Source organism: Cutaneotrichosporon cavernicola (genome assembly GCF_030864355.1).
Source record: "Cutaneotrichosporon cavernicola HIS019 DNA, chromosome: 4".
Lineage (NCBI taxonomy): Eukaryota > Fungi > Basidiomycota > Tremellomycetes > Trichosporonales > Trichosporonaceae > Cutaneotrichosporon > Cutaneotrichosporon cavernicola.
This window is the reverse complement of record NC_083396.1, coordinates 1,567,997-1,586,374: the sequence shown is the minus strand read 5'-3', so window position 1 is coordinate 1,586,374 and position 18,378 is coordinate 1,567,997. Positions and strand designations below refer to the sequence as shown.

General features: G+C 58.5%; 6 protein-coding genes across 6 annotated transcripts; 3 read left to right on the top strand and 3 right to left on the bottom strand.

Moving 5' to 3' along the window:
- Window positions 1–61: 61 nt before the first annotated feature.
- Window positions 62–3,510, top strand: CcaverHIS019_0406180 (uncharacterized protein; the record flags this gene model as incomplete). Its single annotated transcript, XM_060600473.1, has 6 exons — window positions 62–92; window positions 144–406; window positions 535–1,891; window positions 1,931–3,221; window positions 3,260–3,352; window positions 3,390–3,510. 6 exons carry the CDS (start codon window positions 62–64, stop codon window positions 3,508–3,510), a joined length of 3,156 nt encoding a protein of 1,051 aa, XP_060457063.1.
- Window positions 3,511–4,369: 859 nt separating this feature from the next.
- SUV3 (uncharacterized protein) lies at window positions 4,370–6,695 on the bottom strand (the record flags this gene model as incomplete). The annotated part of the gene is made up of 2 exons (XM_060600472.1): window positions 4,370–5,501; window positions 5,536–6,695. The coding sequence occupies 2 exons, from the start codon at window positions 6,693–6,695 to the stop codon at window positions 4,370–4,372; spliced, it is 2,292 nt and encodes a 763-aa protein (XP_060457062.1).
- An 876-nt stretch (window positions 6,696–7,571) lies between these two features.
- On the top strand, window positions 7,572–9,825 carry CcaverHIS019_0406160 (uncharacterized protein; the record flags this gene model as incomplete). The annotated part of the gene is made up of 5 exons (XM_060600471.1): window positions 7,572–7,670; window positions 7,810–8,130; window positions 8,175–8,237; window positions 8,275–9,177; window positions 9,229–9,825. The coding sequence occupies 5 exons, from the start codon at window positions 7,572–7,574 to the stop codon at window positions 9,823–9,825; spliced, it is 1,983 nt and encodes a 660-aa protein (XP_060457061.1).
- Window positions 9,826–9,989: 164 nt separating this feature from the next.
- ERG1 (uncharacterized protein) lies at window positions 9,990–11,725 on the bottom strand (the record flags this gene model as incomplete). Its single annotated transcript, XM_060600470.1, has 2 exons — window positions 9,990–11,651; window positions 11,690–11,725. 2 exons carry the CDS (start codon window positions 11,723–11,725, stop codon window positions 9,990–9,992), a joined length of 1,698 nt encoding a protein of 565 aa, XP_060457060.1.
- Window positions 11,726–12,978: 1,253 nt separating this feature from the next.
- Window positions 12,979–16,410, top strand: PEX1 (uncharacterized protein; the record flags this gene model as incomplete). Its single annotated transcript, XM_060600469.1, has 10 exons — window positions 12,979–13,074; window positions 13,131–13,328; window positions 13,363–13,446; window positions 13,484–13,598; window positions 13,633–14,188; window positions 14,221–15,025; window positions 15,069–15,274; window positions 15,308–15,725; window positions 15,761–16,120; window positions 16,156–16,410. 10 exons carry the CDS (start codon window positions 12,979–12,981, stop codon window positions 16,408–16,410), a joined length of 3,093 nt encoding a protein of 1,030 aa, XP_060457059.1.
- A 111-nt stretch (window positions 16,411–16,521) lies between these two features.
- On the bottom strand, window positions 16,522–18,300 carry CcaverHIS019_0406130 (uncharacterized protein; the record flags this gene model as incomplete). Its single annotated transcript, XM_060600468.1, has 5 exons — window positions 16,522–16,689; window positions 16,724–17,164; window positions 17,210–17,788; window positions 17,848–18,044; window positions 18,111–18,300. 5 exons carry the CDS (start codon window positions 18,298–18,300, stop codon window positions 16,522–16,524), a joined length of 1,575 nt encoding a protein of 524 aa, XP_060457058.1.
- Between the last annotated feature and the right edge of the window lie 78 nt (window positions 18,301–18,378).

Below are 18,378 nucleotides of genomic sequence, written 5' to 3'. Positions count from 1 at the left end.
ACTGGGCAGTTGTCATCATCCTCCACGCCATCCATCACCGCCGCGTTCGCATCTACCCGGCATGGACGCCCTTCTTGCCGATAACCTGCACTGTTAGCTCACCCCTTCCCCTCGTTCTGGTTGCACTCGCTGACACATCACAGCTTCCGTGCCACAGACGAGCTCACTCAACGGCACTCGTCCCTCTACCTCGGATCCATCTCCATCAATCCCATCGACCAGTTTGTCCTTGACGTCCACACCAGCGTTCTCGACTGCTCCATCACCAGGGCAAAGACCTCAATCGCTTCATCTTCATCAACAAGCGCATTCCGCTCCCGGGACGTCAAGCGGCTCTTTTAGTTTCAACCCCTTCCCTCAAGGAATCGCTCCAAACATGTGGAATAGCGCACAGCAGCACAACGGGGTGAGTTGCGCCTACTAATGACATGGCTCGTCCGCGATGCTGACGGCCGCCCTTCCTCCCTTGTCTACCTTGTCTGGACCTCATATCGTCTGCCCACTACCCGACCTCGTTCATCCATTGTCTGCCAGCCTGTCTCGTTCGCTCCTCAGCCGCAGATGGGCATGCCAACCCGCACCGAGGAAGGCCACGGCCTCGGTCTCGAACCTGGCAACCCGGCCGATCTCAGCGCAATGACGAGCGCTCTCGAACTGAACAACTGGGCGGCGTCGTTTGGGATTCCGCTTAACCAACAGTCGTCGAACCCAACTTACGGTTTCACCAACCAACCCCAGTTCGGTTTCCCGCAACAGCAGCAATCGCAGCAGCAGGTTCCTTCGTTTCAGCGTCCAGCGCTCAACCTGGACACAACCGGACAAGTATTCCAGATGCCCCAGGCGTTCCAGCAACCTTCGTCGGCCTTGTCTCAGCCCCCATCTGGGTTGGAGCTGACCGGCTTGCCGGGGATGGGCTTGGACGGCTTCATGCCATCGGGCTCCATTTACCTTCCCTCATCAGGCTCGTTTGAAATCAATCCCATGGCTCCTCCCACCGTTACTCCCCCGCTGTACCCCGGTACCATCTCTCCCTCGCAGCTCCCGCACCAGGTCCTTAAGCCCACCAAGAGCTTCAGCGATCTTTACACCAGCCGCCAGTCCTCTGTCTCCGCAAGCTCGACCGAACACGAATGGGGCAATGACATGGATGTCAATATTCGCGCTTTGGCTTTGGACCAGGCTACTCAAGCACACAACGGTGTGCATTACTCCCAGCCGCCGCAACAGCCGCAGCCACAGCACCAGCTGCCGGCCCATCTTCTGCGCACAGCTCCCGACGTGAAGCCCAACATTGAGCGCAACCTGCATGATCCAACTGCGCGGAACCTCATCAAACATACCGTGCGCATGTACGAACAGTCTCCGAACCGTCTCGATTTCGGCGAGTGTAAGATCATCATCATGTCTCCCAAGGTCGGCCAGAAGAGCTACGGCAACGAGAAGCGTTTCCTGTGCCCCCATCCCCAGGCCACGCTGGTGGGCAAGCCCTGGTTCACTCCGACAAAAGACGGCTGTCCCGTATCGCCGTTGATGGCGCCGCGCGTCAACATCAGCCTCGAGGGCGAAAGCCCAGCCAAGGATGGTCACGTCGCGTGGATCACAATGGACAATAAGCCCCTTGATGATAAGATCCACACGCAGATGATCATGCCAGACGACCGTCCCTTCCTTGGCAACGTGCCAGGCAAGAACCTCCACATTTCGGACATGGACAGCAAGCGCCGCGAAGTCAAGGCACTGGTGACTGTCAAGGCGCCACTCAACGCCAACCCGCACAACTGGGCCAGTCGGAATCCGGATAACGACGGCGCTCTCTACACGTTCTATAGCAAGGACATCAAGGTGATATCCAAACCGAGCAAGAAAAAGTCGAACAGCAAGTCGGCTGACCGTGAGTTGGCCAGTGCTTGACATCTGCTGATCACCACAGTCATTATCCAGCACGGCTCGACCATAGCTCTCTTCAACCGCGTCAAGTCACAAACCTCGTCCACACGTTACCTCTCGGTCCCTGTTGACCTCACCACGTACAGGGGTTCTGATGGCAAATCCGCGACTGGGGCTGTCCCCCCATCTGTCGCCAATGCGGACCCAACCTTCCAAGGCTTCACTGTCACTGCCAGCAATTGGGAGTCGTTCATCATCTACCTCGTCGACCCCAGCAAGCCTGGCGGGCTGAGTAACACGGCGTCTCCCAACCCGGGATGGCCTAAACTACCAGCCAACGCCATCCAAGCACAGCACGGCGCGCCATCTGTTCGTTACAACTCGACTGTCGTGCTCCAGTCACTCCAGACTGGAATCATCTCCCCTGTCCTCGTCATCCGCAGAGGAGACGACGGCTCGGACGTTGTCGGGATGGACGGCACTGCTACCGAGCCCAACGTTGCGAGCCCACATGGCGAGCTCGCAGGGCACCCAGTGTCGCAGCTCCAGAAGGTCGCTTTCGAAGTGTACAACCCCAAGCACTACGATGAGTATCACCGTGACCGCAGATGGGCCGGTAACTGGCTGTCGTGTGACCAGGAAACTGTTCGCTCACAACATGTCACTGTGCCCAAGGATCGCCAGTGGAAGCAGATTCCAGCCACTGGTCGCAACGGAAGGGCGACGCCGACCTCGTCGGCACCCAACACTCCGTTCCGTCAACAGACAGTGCTCCCGATGACTCCGCACAATGTATCAGTCGGACTTCCTTCGAACGATGCGAGCCCCAACTCGTCTCAGGGTTCCGAGTACTTTGGCCCCCACAGCCGCAAGCCATCGTCATCCTCCCTGTTCTCGCCGCTGCAAAACGAAATTCAGCTCCCGTCGACTGGCGAAGCTGGTCCTGTACGTCGCCAGCGCACCGGCTCTTCGAGCAGCCGTGGACCTCTAGCACGACCCCCCGCGCACCGCAAGCGTTCTTCCCATGACATTGGCAGTCTGCATACGTCGCAGTCGCTCGACCATCTCGCTAGCGCTACGGTCAACCCCAACTCGAGTCTTGAACGCTTCTTCTGGACGATCGACGTCGGGGACGTGTGCATCTGGAGCATTGTCTCGACCGAGCAGATCGAGTACTCATTTTACATTCCGCCCTTTGCACTTGGATCCGTTGTACCATACACGCCATTCCCCGTTGTGAGTCGCGTTATCTCGCCACACATGAGTGCCGAAAAGGTTCCCAACAAGTACAATCACCAGTTCACCTCGATGTCGAGCCTGCCGCTGGTCGTCATGTGAGTTTCCAGAGCTCAAACAAAGTGCTTACACCAAGGTACGGAAAGCAGTTTGAGAAGCAAACCGACAACACACCAAGGTTCGACGTTTACTACGGCGACGAGCCTGCGGTTCACAATGAAGTGCGATGGTGAGTACAGCGCAGTCAATGTTTCTCTGACCGTCAGTAACGAAGTAATGGCCGCGTCGGAGCCCGTGCTCAAAGCGGGTGAACGTCGTGCGATCTTCTTAGCGCGCGCAGACGGCCAGGTCGTCATCCCCACCGGCTTCATGTACCCGCCTTTCTGATCATCACTCCTCCTCCTCATCACCAACGACTATTAACCCCATTCCCCCGGGTTCCCCCATTCTCGCATCACAGTGTCGGCTCACGAATATCGTGTCTCGCATCATAGTCTCGCATTCAGTAGCATCTATAGCGCAGTCTTCGTTCCCCCCTCGCCCATTGTATTGTACGCGTCAAAAGGAGATGGCGGTCGGCGTCGCCGCCACTCTCGTGTCTCTGGTCTGTAAACATCTGGGAATATGGGCATGCATGAAATCCGTAAGCGAGAGGGCGTATCAAGGGCGCCCAAGGTGGTGAGCGAGGCGAAACAGATGTTTTCGTTGGCAAGGCACAAAGCGCTGTCGGTGCACTTGGCGTTGCCGTCCGCATTTCTTGCAGGCACGTTGTGACCTTGGTGCCAATTGTTCCATGCCCAATCCGGGATTACACATGACTTATACCACTCCACAGGAGCAGGAACAGTCTTTGTCAGTTGGCACGTGATGGCGTTCAGCGTTGCACGCCTGGCATCGAGGTCTGATTCCAAGGAACACGGGATGATGTATCCTGACCAGGGGCCGGCTGACGAACAGCTTCGCGCCGGGTCAGATTCTGCAGAGCAGAGGTTTGCAAGCTGCGAAGAGATGATTGTAGCTGTCCGCCTATCCATCATGCGGTCGTGGGAGCTGGTCCGGGTAACGCTCCCGTGTCTTGCAAGTGTAGGGACTGTACGATAGTGCTTTCGTGATTGCCGACTACGTAGGCAAGTCATCGGGGGTGGGAAAGTGACGCACCCGTGTCAATGAAGAGTGCATGAGATGTGCATGTGGTTAAGAGGTGATGCCTACACAATGATGCTACAATGTCCTTCCTCGTACTAGCCTATGCTCCAGGTTCGGATGGTTTAGCCAGACCAAAGTTGGAATCGTCCTGCGTCTCCAGAGACTGCTGCTGCTCAACCTCCTTCTGCTTCCAGTAGTCTGTTGCGTTCATGTGTTGATGCTCGACCGAGCCCCATCGGTCGCGCCTTTTGTTTCGGGCTGCCAGCTCCGCCGCAACCCACTTAATCTCAGGCTTGACCAGCCCGTGCTTGTCGACATACTTTCGTCGATAGAGGGCATGTTCACCATCCATTTCGCCAGTACGTTCCTCGCGCTTCTTTTGGCGTACACCCGGCATGCGTTCCAGGCAGATCTCGAGGGCGTTTTCCGTGCGTTCCTTGTATGCGGCCGCCAGCTCTCGATCGGGAAAGGCGAGCTGGAAGCGGAAAGAGAGCCAGATGTACAACACCAATGCTTTGTGCAGGCTCTCCAGCAGGGGGATGGCGGCGATTGTGATTGGCGGAACGAGGTAGGGCCTGTACACGCCGAGGGTGGGTGGGAGGGGCGGGAGGGCGGCAAGCGTCTCCTCGACCGTCTTGAGGGTCTTGATGAGCATTGTGGGGGCCAGAGTCGGTTCGAGGCTGACGTTCATCTCCTCCGAGTAGGATTTGAGGACACGTTCAAAGATTGACATGACTTTTGGATCACGCCGGTTGACTGGCACCATGCCGAATTGAATGCACTCGCCCAGCGTGAGCACGTCGCGATATTTGCCAACGACTTGGAAGATCGGCTCGCGATGCGAGATGCTCGCGAGAACCGTCAGGGGTGGGAGCTTGGCCAGCGCTTCAAAGTGTCCCATCAAGTCGTTGTAGGACGTGGAGGGCGGAAGGAGGGGGGCGAGCTTACCCAGAGCCTTGGATGTTGGCTCGAGGACCGCTCTCGTGACGGACGGGAGCGAAAGTGGCATCATCGCACGCAGGAGAGGCAGGTCGGCCTCATGCAGCGTAGTGACGATACCGCCGGAATGAGGGACCTCGTCGGGCGACGACTCGTCCTCAGACTCGCCCTTATGCTGCAGTCCGAAGCGGCCAGCACGACCAGCAATCTGCTTGACTTGCGAGAGGGACAGCGGGACGTCGCGTTTCCCGTCAAACTTGGTCAGGGACTCGAAGACGATACGGCCAATTTTGCTGCTGTCAGATTGTGAGGAGCGCGATGGCTTACAGGTTCAGACCCATCCCAACGGCGTCGCTGGCCACCATGATCTCTGCGCGGCCGGAGTCCTCGTTGAATTCACGGGCCTGCTCCGCACGCGTCTCGGGAGGGAGTGCGCCATAGACGACGGCACACTTTTTGCCCAAAGTGCTCTCGATCGCCTTCTTGGCCGCAAAAACGTTTGTACGTGAAAACGTGACTACACAATCGCCGGGCTGGACGTTCTCCCAGTCTCCCTGGAGACTTTCGTCCGCAACGGAGAGCGGCGTCAGACGCTCGTAGCGGTGGACGGTGAGCGTGTCGCCCTTGAACCGGCCGATCATCGACTTGAGGAGGTCGGCGGTCGTCTCGTCGCCGCACAGGTGAATCTCTTTGGCATTGACACCCATAACAGCAGAAGTCCATGCGCCGCCGCGCTGCGCGTCGCCCATCATCTGGATCTCGTCGATGACCACCACATCCCACGGATTGCCCGACGGGTGGCCCATCAGCGGCAGCATCTCGACAGTGCAGCTGATCATGTCTTGGCCGTTTTGTACGATACGCTTTTCCTCGCCAGTGACCAACGAACAAGGGCGAGGCTTGCCGTCCAAGCCGCCGACCGAGCCGAGGTTTAGTCTCTCCCAAACCTCGTGAGCCAGGAGACGCAACGGACCGGCGTAAACCCCAGTTGGGGACTTGGCCAGCGCCTTGAGCGCGGAGTACGTCTTGCCAGAGTTGGTTGGACCCATGTGCAGGTGGAACGAGCGGTTGACCATGCGCGCGTCGAGTTGCCGCTCAGCATGGTCAGAAATGTCCGTGGCCTGGAGGAGCGCGTTGATGTGCAGCCGCATGTGTTCCGGGCCCTCAACTGCCGCATACGACAGGAAGTGGCGGAGGAACGCGGCCTCGAACACCGAGCTCCACATCCCCGACTCGTACGCGAGGGTGAGCGTCTGCGCATCCCATCCCATCGACTTCATGCGATCGAGGAAACCGTCATCGTCCTTGTCCATGCCTGCAAGGTCTTCCTGGACCTTTTCCCGCCAATTGTGCAGCAGTCCCGTAGCGTCGCGTGAGTCGAAGCCGAGCACCTCGAGGCGGTCCTCGACGCGTTGCGAGGCAGCCCACTCATCAAGTCGGTTCGAGATGATACCGGGAAGGCTTCCCGGCCTCAGCTTGGCAGGCATTGGGCCTCTGGAGTGCTTCTGCGCGCCGAAGTTTGGCTGTCGGCGGTTGTTGTGGCTGTTGATCTGGCCGAAAGGGTGCTGCTGCCGCTTGCCGCCACCACCTTGCCTGCTGCCTTGCCTGCTGCTTTGCCTGCTGCCTTGCCTGCTGTCTTGCCTGCTGTCTTGCCTGCTGCCACTGCCACTACCACTGCCACCGCCGCTGCCACCGCCGCTGCCGCTGCCTCCAGGCTTCGCATATTGTGTGGCCGTCGCAACGAATGATCGTGTCGGTTGCGAGAAAACTCTGTCGATATTGGCGGAGTGTAACCGCCTAATCGCGGCCTGGCGTATTGTGAGCATGGGCCTGAGTTGTCGCGATTGTAAGATCCAACGAAGATTAGTTGGTGGCAAGTCAAGGTCAAGCCTCATGACTTGGTCCAACTTTATTAGTTGGGAGGGTGATTTAAGTAAATTCACGTGCCAGTACGTGCCTGACCTCCGCACGACACCCCTATGAACACATCAGGGGAAAGTTAGGGTTAGAGACAGTGGAAGATGGGCTGGGAGGAGGGTGAGGTATTAGCCAACGAGGGAAGCGCAATCATAATCACCACAAACTACCACTACCACCACCACACAACATCCAACCTTCCTCCGTCATCATTGTATCTCCTCCCTTCCCTCCTCCCTCACAATCATCCCCTCTCACTCATTATCACCAACATCATCTTCCTGTTCGACCATCTACTCCATCACTCTTTCCATCATCACAACGGGTCTCGTGTGTCGATCTCTCTCGGCTCCGATCGGCCGTCGAGGTCAAGGCACTTGGTATCGCTGTCCTGAACTCAACTGCACAAACCGTCGACTGACGCGTCCGCAACAGAAGCGGCGTCCATGGCACAAATCGAGCATATAGTGCCGCAGGCAGCTCCTGCTTCTGCTCCGACGCGGGCAGAGGTGCAGCGCCGTTTGTCGACACGCTCAAAGTCACAGGTAAGCCAATGTCACAAGCCAAAGCGAGCGTTAGAGTCAATGCGTTAGGACCCAACCCACATGCTTGATGCCACCCCACGCGCCCACACTAGTTGGACCCTCTTGCAGTCTATCGTTTGCACTTGCTGACCTTTTGAAGGGCCCACCAGTTGTTGCGCCAGCCCCCTCTGGTAACGAATCCGACTCTTCGGTTGTATCTTCGCCACTTCCAACAACCACTCCTTTGGCATCTTCCCACTTCGCCACCTCCTCGCCCATGACCTCTCCAGGTGCTGGTACCAATCCACCAGGGCTTTCCGCCATCGACGAGACACATGGATCGAGTATAAGCCAAGACAAGGATGTCGATCTTGAAGACGTCGACGACTCGGACGATGACGTCTCTCACAGCAAGGCGGACGTCGAGGGCCAGCGCGTACACAAGTCTGGGTGGCTCATCAAGAAGCAGGAGCGTCGCAAGGTGGGTGCCGTGAGTTGGGCTGATGCGACGTCATCTAATCCCAGGCCTGGAAGAAGAAGTGGTTCGTGCTCCGTTCGACATCCCTTGCGTACTACAAGGACAACAAGGTAGAGGTGGGGATGTGTGGCCATGCTGACAAGGCAGGAGTACTCGCTGTCGCGTGCCATCGAGCTCACGAGCGTTCACTCGGCTGTGCCAGTGACACAGGAGAAGGCCAAGCATCCTTTCTCGTTCGCTGTCGTTACGTCGGACCGTACCTTCTTCCTTGAAGCCTCATCAGCAGAGGAACGAGAAGACTGGGTTGGCACGATCAACAATGTCCGCAAGCACTTGTCGGACAGGGAGGAAGAGAAGAGCCGTCGTTCCAAGTCGGTAGCGGTCCCCGTTCCAGGGCGCCCACAGCAACCAGAGCTCGAAATCGACACTCACCAGGGTACATGGACGAGCAGCTTCTCTGCTACAACGGCCATGTCCGTGTCTCCGACTGCAGGGTCATACTTCCACCGGAACGCACCGTCGCAATCGGCGTATTCTCCGCCACCACCAATTGGTCAGCAACCGCGGGCACATAGCCCAAGCTCCAACACCAACACTCTGTCCACTCAGATGGCAAGCATGTCTGTGGCGCGCTCGCCATCACAGAAAGGTCCCCCTCCCAGCGCCATGCCACCAAGTGCTGCGTCCGTTAACCGTCGCCTATCCAACCCCATCATCCATCCACCACCAAACCTCCAGGCGATCCAGACACCTGTGAGGACGACGCCGCGCAGAGAGCTTTCTACAGCTGCCGAGTCTCCAGCACTAGGCGCGCTGGGTCCACCACAGTCGATACCCCAGTTGGCCAGCTCGGACGAGGAAGAAGCCAACTTCTCAGATCCCACGCAGTGGTCTGACCCACAGCATGCTCCCACCCCGGTGTCAGATCCGAACAGGGTCATCATCGCAACGTACTTGATGAAGAAGAGCAGAAAGACGGCACGGGAAGTCTGGCGCAAGCGGTGGTTCTACCTGACCAGCGCGGGAATGACCTATTCCAAGAGCCACATGGTGGGTGGAACCCGCCACTGGAGGGCGTAGAGGTCAAAGCTGACACGACAGGATGTGCGCCCTCTCAACTTTGTCCCCATTAAAACCATTCTTGACGTCTTCTCGGTTGAGGACACCGACGATGACGACATAGATGACTCGTCCGACGACAGCCGCCCCGCGCAACCGACGCGAGGGCCATCCTTGCGCAAGCACCGCGAGGCAACCGTTCAGATGTCCAGCCTAGACCAGCATATCATTCGCATTGTGACCAACAAACGTCGCTTCGATCTCTGCGCGCCGTCGGAAGAGGAAGAGATCAAATGGATCGCGGCCATCCGGGCACTCGTCAACCGTGATCGGGAGAAGCGCCAGCCCAGTTCCCTCAATGCCGCGTCAATTCCAGCGAGCCTCAGGTCCGAGGCTCCGGCGATGCTTGGCTCCATGGCCCCACCACCTCTAAGCATCCCGACCATTGCGCAGCAGCCGCCGACACCAGGGAGCCAACCTCTCACTTCGCCCACAAACGTGACGCCGCTCAAGGCCTATGCAGAGCAGGGCCAGCAGCGCACATTTACACCAGCGCATGGCCGGAGCCGAAGCGCGACACAGACGGCGAAGAATGCCGTGGCTGACGTCGTGCGGCGCTTCAACGAGGGCGGCCAGTAGAAGCCCATACATACTATAGTTGATAGTCGCGGGAGCAACCCCCCATGTGCAGCAGAGCTGTGTGTGCGCGAGTTTATAGGGGAAATGTCATGTATATGCTCTACAATTATGTCAGGGGTATACCAATGCAGTCGATAGATGATGAGAAGGGTATGTAGTCTAGTCTATATCTTGAGTTCGCTCACCATGACGGGAACGAAAACAACACAGGCCGTCCAGAAGACCTGGAAGCAGTACAAGATGAGACCGGGCGTCTCGAGCCAGGTTGGTGGTGTCCGCTTGCCCTTGTCGTCTGGCATGCCTTGAGAGACGAGCATGTACATGCTGTAGAAGGCGACGCAGAAGAAGTGGTAGAACAGGATGAATGGTCGGGGAGTGAGGGCGGAGAGGAGGCCGACGGGACCTGTGATGCACTCGCCTCCGCGCTCAAAGTACTTGAAGCAGCCCTCACGGAGCACTGCGAGGTCGGTATTGGCACCACCAAAGAGATCGTAGAGCGCAATCGAGAGGACGTTGACGGTGCCAGCGAGGTTCTTGCGGCGCCAGAACCAGTCCTTGAGGCGGTCGGAAATGATGTTCCAGTGCTCCAGACCCTCGCGGCCAACGGGCAACTCATCGCAAGGCGCGAGGTACTGGGTGAGGAGGACGGCGTCGTTGAACGCGACGGTCATACCGCCGCCCGTAAGCGGGTGGCGCATGTTCCAAGCGTCGCCGACCATGATAGCGCCGGCCATGGTCTTGCTGCGGCCCTGCATCGACGGGGGAAGGAACGAGTTGGGCATGGTGCGGAGGCGCTGTTCATCCAACGCCTTGCGGACGCCATCCTGCAGCCCGGTGGGGAGGTAGGGCACGTACTCGCTGAGGATGTGGTCTTTGAGGCTCCCGTCGGCCACACTTGGAAGCTTGCCCTTGACGTCGACGAGCATGCGGGTCTCACGCGCCTTGTATCCGATCTGGTATAGCAGAACCGGACCAGCGGGGGTGAGACACACTGTGCCGTGGTTCTGCATGGGCAGGTCGCAATCCTTGAGCACGACGCCGACAAAGTGCGACCTCAGGACCGGGGCCGGCATGCGTGTGCCTGGTGCGTTGCGGAACTTGGAAAAGCAGCCGTCGGCAATGATGGTCAGCGGCGCGTAAATGTTGCGCACGCCATCACCGCCTTTAGGTGCGACGGTCACTCCGATGACGTGAGATGTGTGGGGGCAGTAGACGAGGTCGCGGACCGTCGCTTCGAGCACGGACGCATTCGGCGCGTCCTTGATCACCTTGGACCGGAGAGCCTGGATGAACCGGCCGTGGTGGAAGGACCGGCCTTCCTTGCGTCCGCTCGCAGTCTCAATCGACCACGGAATGACCGCCTTGGCCGAAGCCTCGTCGGCGTTGCCATTCGCGTGTCCGTTGGCGTGTCCATTGGCGTGTCCGTTGGCGTGTCCGTTGGCGTGTCCATTCGCGTGTCCATTGCTGTGCCCATTCGCGTGTCCGTTGGTGGTACCGTTGGCGACACCGTTGACACCGTTGAGGGCAGGGGAAGCGACAACCGACTCGAGGTCGGGGTACGGGATCTCGACCTCGCGCGGTCCCGAGATAACACAGTACCCCTCTACTGGCGTCGCGTCAATCCCGTCCAGAGTCGAAGCGAGTCCGAGTTGATGCAGTGCAGCTACGCCGCCAGGCTGCAACAGTTCGCCGACGATACGGTCTGGTTCAGACAGGTCTCGCTCGACCATGAGAACCTTGCGCCCCGCATGGGAGAGCGAGTAGGCGAGTGCGCAGCCAGCCACGCCACCGCCAACGACAATGACTTCAGGCTGGAGCTCGTGTAGCTGATACATCAGATCCCGTCAGGTTGTTGATAACTCACAGTAGTAGAGGTAGAAGAAGATGGTCCAGCTTGCATGATTGATGAGAGGTAGGTCGAAGCGCCGGGTTGAACCGCGTTCGTGATTGTGTTTATACGATGTTGAAAGGTGGGTCGACTGGACAGTAGGACGTGTAGTGTGGACCGAGATTTGTACACAGACAGTTGCTAGTCCCTGGCTAAACCTGATGGACGCGTGGCTCAGACACGGCCTTTATTGTCCTCTCTTCAAAAGTGACCTTCTACTTACCTTTTACTTCCTTGTCGTACCATCCTTCACCCTATTGTTTTCCAGGGTAACCACTTGGGTAAAATTGAGAGGGGGTATGAGGCCCCCTTTCGCCTTTGGGGAGATGATAGATTCTGGTTCACAGTGCCTAGCACGTGGACTTGCCCTGACTCTTTCAACCACACTTTGGAAGTGACATGGAGTATGAAGGACGCACCTGGCACCTGGCGCCTGGGCGCCAACGTCGTTGACTGTCTATTGTACGCACTGGCCTCTGATCTCAATCCCACTTTCAAGCTATCGAGCGTGAGACGTCAGATTCCGGGGGCGTAATGGCGCCATCATATCATGTGTGCACTGTTGGACGATAGGCTAGCGTGGGTCCACCCATGTCCATGTCCATTCCTCCCATGACTCTCTTCATCTCACCCAGACTACCATAGAGACCCCACAAACCCAGTTGTAGTTGTGGAATTGTTGCACCATGAAATAATGTGATGAGACAACTTTCGGTGCCTGTGCTGAACTGCAAGCAAGAATACAGTATCTTGGCCAACCACACTGTCAAGATTGCACACGCGTTCTCTCCACGCTATTCAAGCATGTCGGCTTCAGATAGCGATAATGCTGCGGTTAACAACAAAGCGGCATGCCTGGAGGTTCACGGGTGTCGTCGCCAGCGCCACAGCACCGATTTCCGGACCTCGAGAATGAGAATGAATTCAAAATCCGGCGCACATGACCGACAACCGAAGTTGCGGAACCCGAGTGGTTACGCCCGGCTGCTTAACACCTTAACACCGCCGCGTACTACGACTGGATGATCAAAGGTGGGCGGTGGTAAGTGAAAGCTAGGGTGAGGTGCTCCAACCCCTCGGGCCTTCCTCGGTTATGGATAGAGCGACGGAATCAAAATCAATCCACCGTCCTCCGGCGGTCACTGGGGTTGCACGGCTGGGAGGCTTGGACGTTAACCGGCACATCGAACCCATCCACCCTGTGAGATTGCTTCTCCATCTTTCCTCGTTCATAGTTATCATCTTCCTAGTCCTCAACACCAACAATGGCAAGGAAAGCAGCGGTCAAGTACCGCTCTTTGAGGTCCAACCTCGTACACCTCCCTCTCTCACTCTACGCCTCCCTCGCTCAGTCCCAGACAGTGAGTCTGAGTCGTAACCGGCTATACCTTGACCTTCCCCCGGATCTAACCCGCAGCGCCCACAGTCACTCATCCTCCACCTCGCGCCGCTGGTGCCGGCCTCAAGCTCGCGCCGCGCCCCGCAGGTAGCGTACCTAGGCTGGTCGGGTCTGGCAGCTGCCAGCTCGCTCTCTGGCATCGGCGGGAGCCAGCTCGAGACGATCGAGGTCGACCCCGAAGTTGCGCTCAACTACGGGTGGGCCGAGGGCACCATCGTACGTGTCCTTCTGTGACTTATCTCACGCCCAGCTCGAGATCAGCATCATCCACAACCCGACCAAGGCCCGCTCGGTTAGCGTCACACCCCTCTCCACTGACGACTGGGAGATCCTGGTACGTGGGGACCAGTGTCATGTGCTCACATCGCCAGGAACAAAATGCCAACTACCTCGAGAACAACCTTCTGGGCCAGCTCCGCGCCGCGCAGAAGGGCCAGGAGATTGACGTTTGGGTCATGGGCCGCACCAAGATCCGCATACGAGTCGGTGCGTTCCCGCACTAGATGCCCACTCACGCCAGACGCGACTAACCCGCCCACCACGGCATCCTCGGCCGTCCTTGTGAACTTTGAGACGGAGATTTATGTGGCACCCAGGCCCCGTGGTCAGGAGGCTCCGAAGGAGGCCCCAAAGGTCATGGCACCTGCGCGTGCCAACTCGGGCTCGGGCGGTAGCAACAGCCAGAAGAAGCCTACCAAGGGCGCATCCCTCCGTGTCGTTCCACCCAAGGTTGCGGCGCAGTGGGGCCCGGCAGAGCTCTCCGCCGATGACGTCTACACTGTTGGTGCGGACAAGGTGGCCTTTGTTGCTCCTGCAACGCTGAACAAGGTCCGCGCTAGGCTAGGCGAGCATCAGGACGGTGCACCGCTCCTGGTGAACCTCCGTGTCAAGCGGGTTGAGGATGAGGAGAAGAAGGACGAGGCGCCAGAGGCCGAGCCACCCAAGGAGGGCGAGGAGCAGCCGGAGGAGGAGCCACCGCTGGAGGCATGGCTCGCTGCATGGGACGGGATGCCAGCGGGATGTATGGTTCTGTCCGGCGAACTGGAGCCGGAGTGGAAGAACTGGGGTGTCGCCAAGTGAGTCGGTTGGGAGGAAGGTCTGACGCTAGGCTCGGATTGGCAACGCAGAAGTCGTCGCGAACCAAGGCGAACGGCCATCGTTCGGTACCAATGATCGAGGTGGAAGCGGAAAAGAAGGCGACACTAGCGGGAGTTGACGGGACTATCGATAAGGCGCTTAGCTATTTCCGCCGTGGCGCCTTCACTGGCCACGCCCGTCCGCTTCTACTCACTGGCGGAAAGGGCTCAGGTAAGACGGTGATCGCCAAGGCAGTCGCCGAAGCGCTGGAGGCCGACCGCAGTGTGCTCTCTGAGGTCATCTACGACGACGTTGGTCGTCTTGACTCTGATGCGCGTGTCAGTTCGCTCAAGGAGACGATGGGCAAATGGATCGAGGATGCGCGCCGTCAAAGCCCCTGCATCCTTGTGCTGGACAACCTCGACCTCATCCTCGGGCCCGAGAGCGAGCTGGGTGGAGCGTCATCCAACGCTGCGATTCTCGCGGAGCACTTCACCAAGCTCTTCTCTGTGTCTGCCCTGCCAAAGGGTCTGCTTGTCCTCGCGACAGCGACCGGCTCGGCTGGTCTCCATCCCCTACTCACCTCCAAGCACATCTTCGGCGAGAGCATGAAGGTCCCGCCGCCGAAGCAGGAGACGCGACGAGAGATCCTCGAGGCGATCGTCCAGTCGCAGCAGGAGGACTCGCCGCGCGCCCACTCTGACGATGAGGAAGCGCTCGACTACGTCACGCTCGCCCAGCTTACCGAGGGTTACGCTGCCTCCGACTTGAACGACTTTGTCACGGGCGCTCTCCAGCAGTCGATGATCCGCGGCGCGAAGGAGGGTAACGTTGATGTGAGTGTCAGCTGTTTTTGAGTCGGTGCTCAGCTGACATCAGGCGCCTCTCCTCATGGACGACTTTGTCGCTGCCCAGGAGGCGTTCACCCCGATCAGCCTGCGCGGCATCTCTTTGCAAAAGTCTGATGTGCGATGGTCGGACATTGGTGGTCTGCATGACGCGCGCGCGATCCTGCGCGAGACGCTCGAGTGGCCCACCAAGTACGCACGTATCTTCGCCAAGTGCCCTCTCCGTCTGCGTTCTGGGTAGGTTCTGAAGTGTTTCTCCGCTGACTTCAGTCTTCTGCTGTACGGATACCCCGGTTGCGGAAAGACTCTGCTGGCGTCTGCAGTCGCCAAGGAGACTGGCCTCAATTTTATCAGTGTCAAGGGCCCGGAGATTCTCAACAAGTACATTGGTGCCTCTGAACAGTCTGTGCGCGACCTTTTCGAGCGTGCTTCTGCAGCCAAGCCATGTGTCCTGTTTTTCGACGAGTTCGACTCGATCGCACCGAAGCGTGGCCACGACAGTACCGGTGTCACCGACCGTGTGGTAAACCAGATGCTCACGGAGATGGATGGTGCGCAGGGGTTGGACGGTGTCTACGTGCTTGCGGCGACCTCGCGTCCTGACCTGATCGACCCTGCTCTTCTGCGTCCCGGTCGTCTCGACAAGGCTATCCTGTGCGACATGCCGTCTCTCCAGGACCGTCTTGAGGTGAGCTTAGTAGACGCTGCGATAGCTAACAGTAGATCATCCAGGCGTTTACCAAGAAGCTCGAGTGCTCCCCGTCTATCGACTTCGAGCAGCTTGCGGTGGACACGGAGGGCTTCTCGGGTGCCGACCTGCAGGCGCTGGTGTACAACGCGCACCTCGACGTCGTGCACTCGTTACTCAACAAGCCCGAGGACGAGCCCAGCGGCAAGGGCAAGGCCGTCGACAAGGGCAAGGGCAAGGCTGTGGACAAGGGCAAGGGTAAGGCCGTAGAAGACGGTGGCAAGGGCAAGGAGACCAACGGGTCAGCCGAACCATCCAAGCCCAAGCCGTACCACCAGCTGCAACCTGAGGAAGCACCCGTCACGTCCGCGCAGCGCTCCGCGTTCACAGAGAGGGTAAGCTGCGATTCTCTGGGTCAAGCTGATATCAGATCGAAACCATCGTGACATCCACAAACCAGGTGCAAGGCGATGCCGAGGAAGTCATCGAGAAAAAGAAGGTCGAGACGCCGGCCATCGAGGAACGCCATCTGCGCATGGCACTCATGAACATGCGCCCGTCCGTGAGTGCGCAGGAGCGCGCACGCTTTGGGCGCATCTATCACTCGTTCGTCGCAGACCGTGACGGTAACCTGCCAAACGGCGAGGGCCCACGGGACACGGGGACGCGCACGTCGCTTAAGTAGATTGGGTTCAATGCAGTGTTACATGCATACAATGGGGTTTAGGAAGCCTGGGGTATGCGTGGCGTTGTGTTCGAGGTGCTCTGCGACGCCGGCGTACCTACGCAGGGTGGGCTAATCGCACTTCTTGTGCGACACGTCGCCACGAATCGTTTTGGAGATGGCGATGCCGGTGCTCATGACGAGCACAATGGTGCCAAAGACTGCGCACACAACGGCGGGGAGCTTTTGCCTCGAGTTCCACGGACCGCGAGTGAGGACAAAGAATGCGGCGGCTGGGAACTGGTGTGAGCTCGCTCCAACCACGTAAGCTCACGATGAAAGCCAGAGCAGTTGCGCTCAACCCGCCCGCGATCTCGAGCACGACGCCCAGGTCGCAAGTAAGCAGGCTAATGAACATTGCGGTGAACACGATCGCGCAAGTGGACACGACATGGCGCGTCCTGCTAAATGGCTTGCCGCGCCAGAAACAGTCATCGAGCACCTCCCTGCAGACGTAGTTCTCCAGGGGAATGGTTGTGCTCATGTTGGCCCCGAAACATAATCGCGCAATGTTGATGACCCAGTCGTCGGCCGAGAAATTGTTCAGGATATTGCCCTCCGTCTTATCGGTGAAGGTGAGGTATCCAGTCACGGACATGAGGAGGCAACAGACGAGCGAGAGCGATGTGCTGGTATGCGTGACGGCGTTGAAGCGGTCCAGAGTCGGCACCGAGATTGACTTGTAGATGAACATTGTATTGTGGTGGCATACAAACTGTGAGTGTTAGCAAGCGTCACTTAGAAGAGGCGGGGGACTCACAGCGAAGGAGATGACCCCGATAGCCTCGAACACGCCTCCCCGAATGAAGGAAATAGCACCAACACTCGACCCCTTGAGGTCTGGATCGACGCCAACACTCCTAAACACCACTGAACAAACGATAATCCCCATGGAAATAAGGGCGAACCCCGAGCTTTTGGACAGCTTGACAATATCTCTATGCAGGCTGAGCGGGAACGAAACGGCAACCGTGCAGATGACGATAATGAACCGCCGATCCACGAGCCATGCAGCATGTTCTTTGAGAGGGGGAAAAACGAATGCCAGCACGGGAGGAATACTGTCCCCGATGATGACGTTGAATGCGCACATCCCACCAAAGGCGAAGGCAAACTGGAAGAAACTGACAGCGCCTGCTCCGGCGCGGCCAAACGTCGCCGACATCACGTCCATGTAGCTGTCCCGTCCGGAGAGTTTGGCGTTGACGACAACAAGACGAATCGTCCAGTCTGTCACAGCTGCTAGGACGATTAGGAGAGTGATGCCGGTTACGAAGCCGGCTTGGCGGATCGCGTAGGGGAGGCCGATGATGCCAGCACCTAGGATCGAGTTGGCCATCTGGTGTGAGCTCGCTCTCCTCTCTCTCCCCCTCTCCCCCCTCTTCCATCCCCACGCACATTGGCTATTCCGTCCAGAAGCGTTCCCGTCGCGCGCCCAGCTGGTCCGTCGCCTAGTGCGTCGGCGAAGATATCGATCTCGTCCTCGAGTGAGGGACGGCCCACCGTCCGGTCCTCGCGAGAGAGGAGAGGTGCGCGGTCATGATCATGGCTGTCGTCGTCGTCTGAGTGAAGGCTATCGTCGGGAGCTTTAAACACTGTCATAAGCATCAGTTGCCGATCGCGCACAGCATTCCCGCCCCATCCTCCAACATGACACTCACACACACTGTCGCTCCCTCTCTGTCCCCCGCTCGGTCCGGCCTCCAGATCTGGCGACGTGTCGCGAAACTCGGCGCGCGAAATGGGCCGCGACGAGCGCGAAGACGGCCGAGATGGTGGTCGAGACCCTGGACGCGAACTAGCGCGCGAACCCAAACTGGGAAGGAGGGGGTACGCATCTGCCTGTGGCATGATGATTGCGGATGTTGTGGATTGCGGTGTCTGGCTACGCGTGGAAGGTGACTGAACAGGTACATGTAGTGTGTGGGA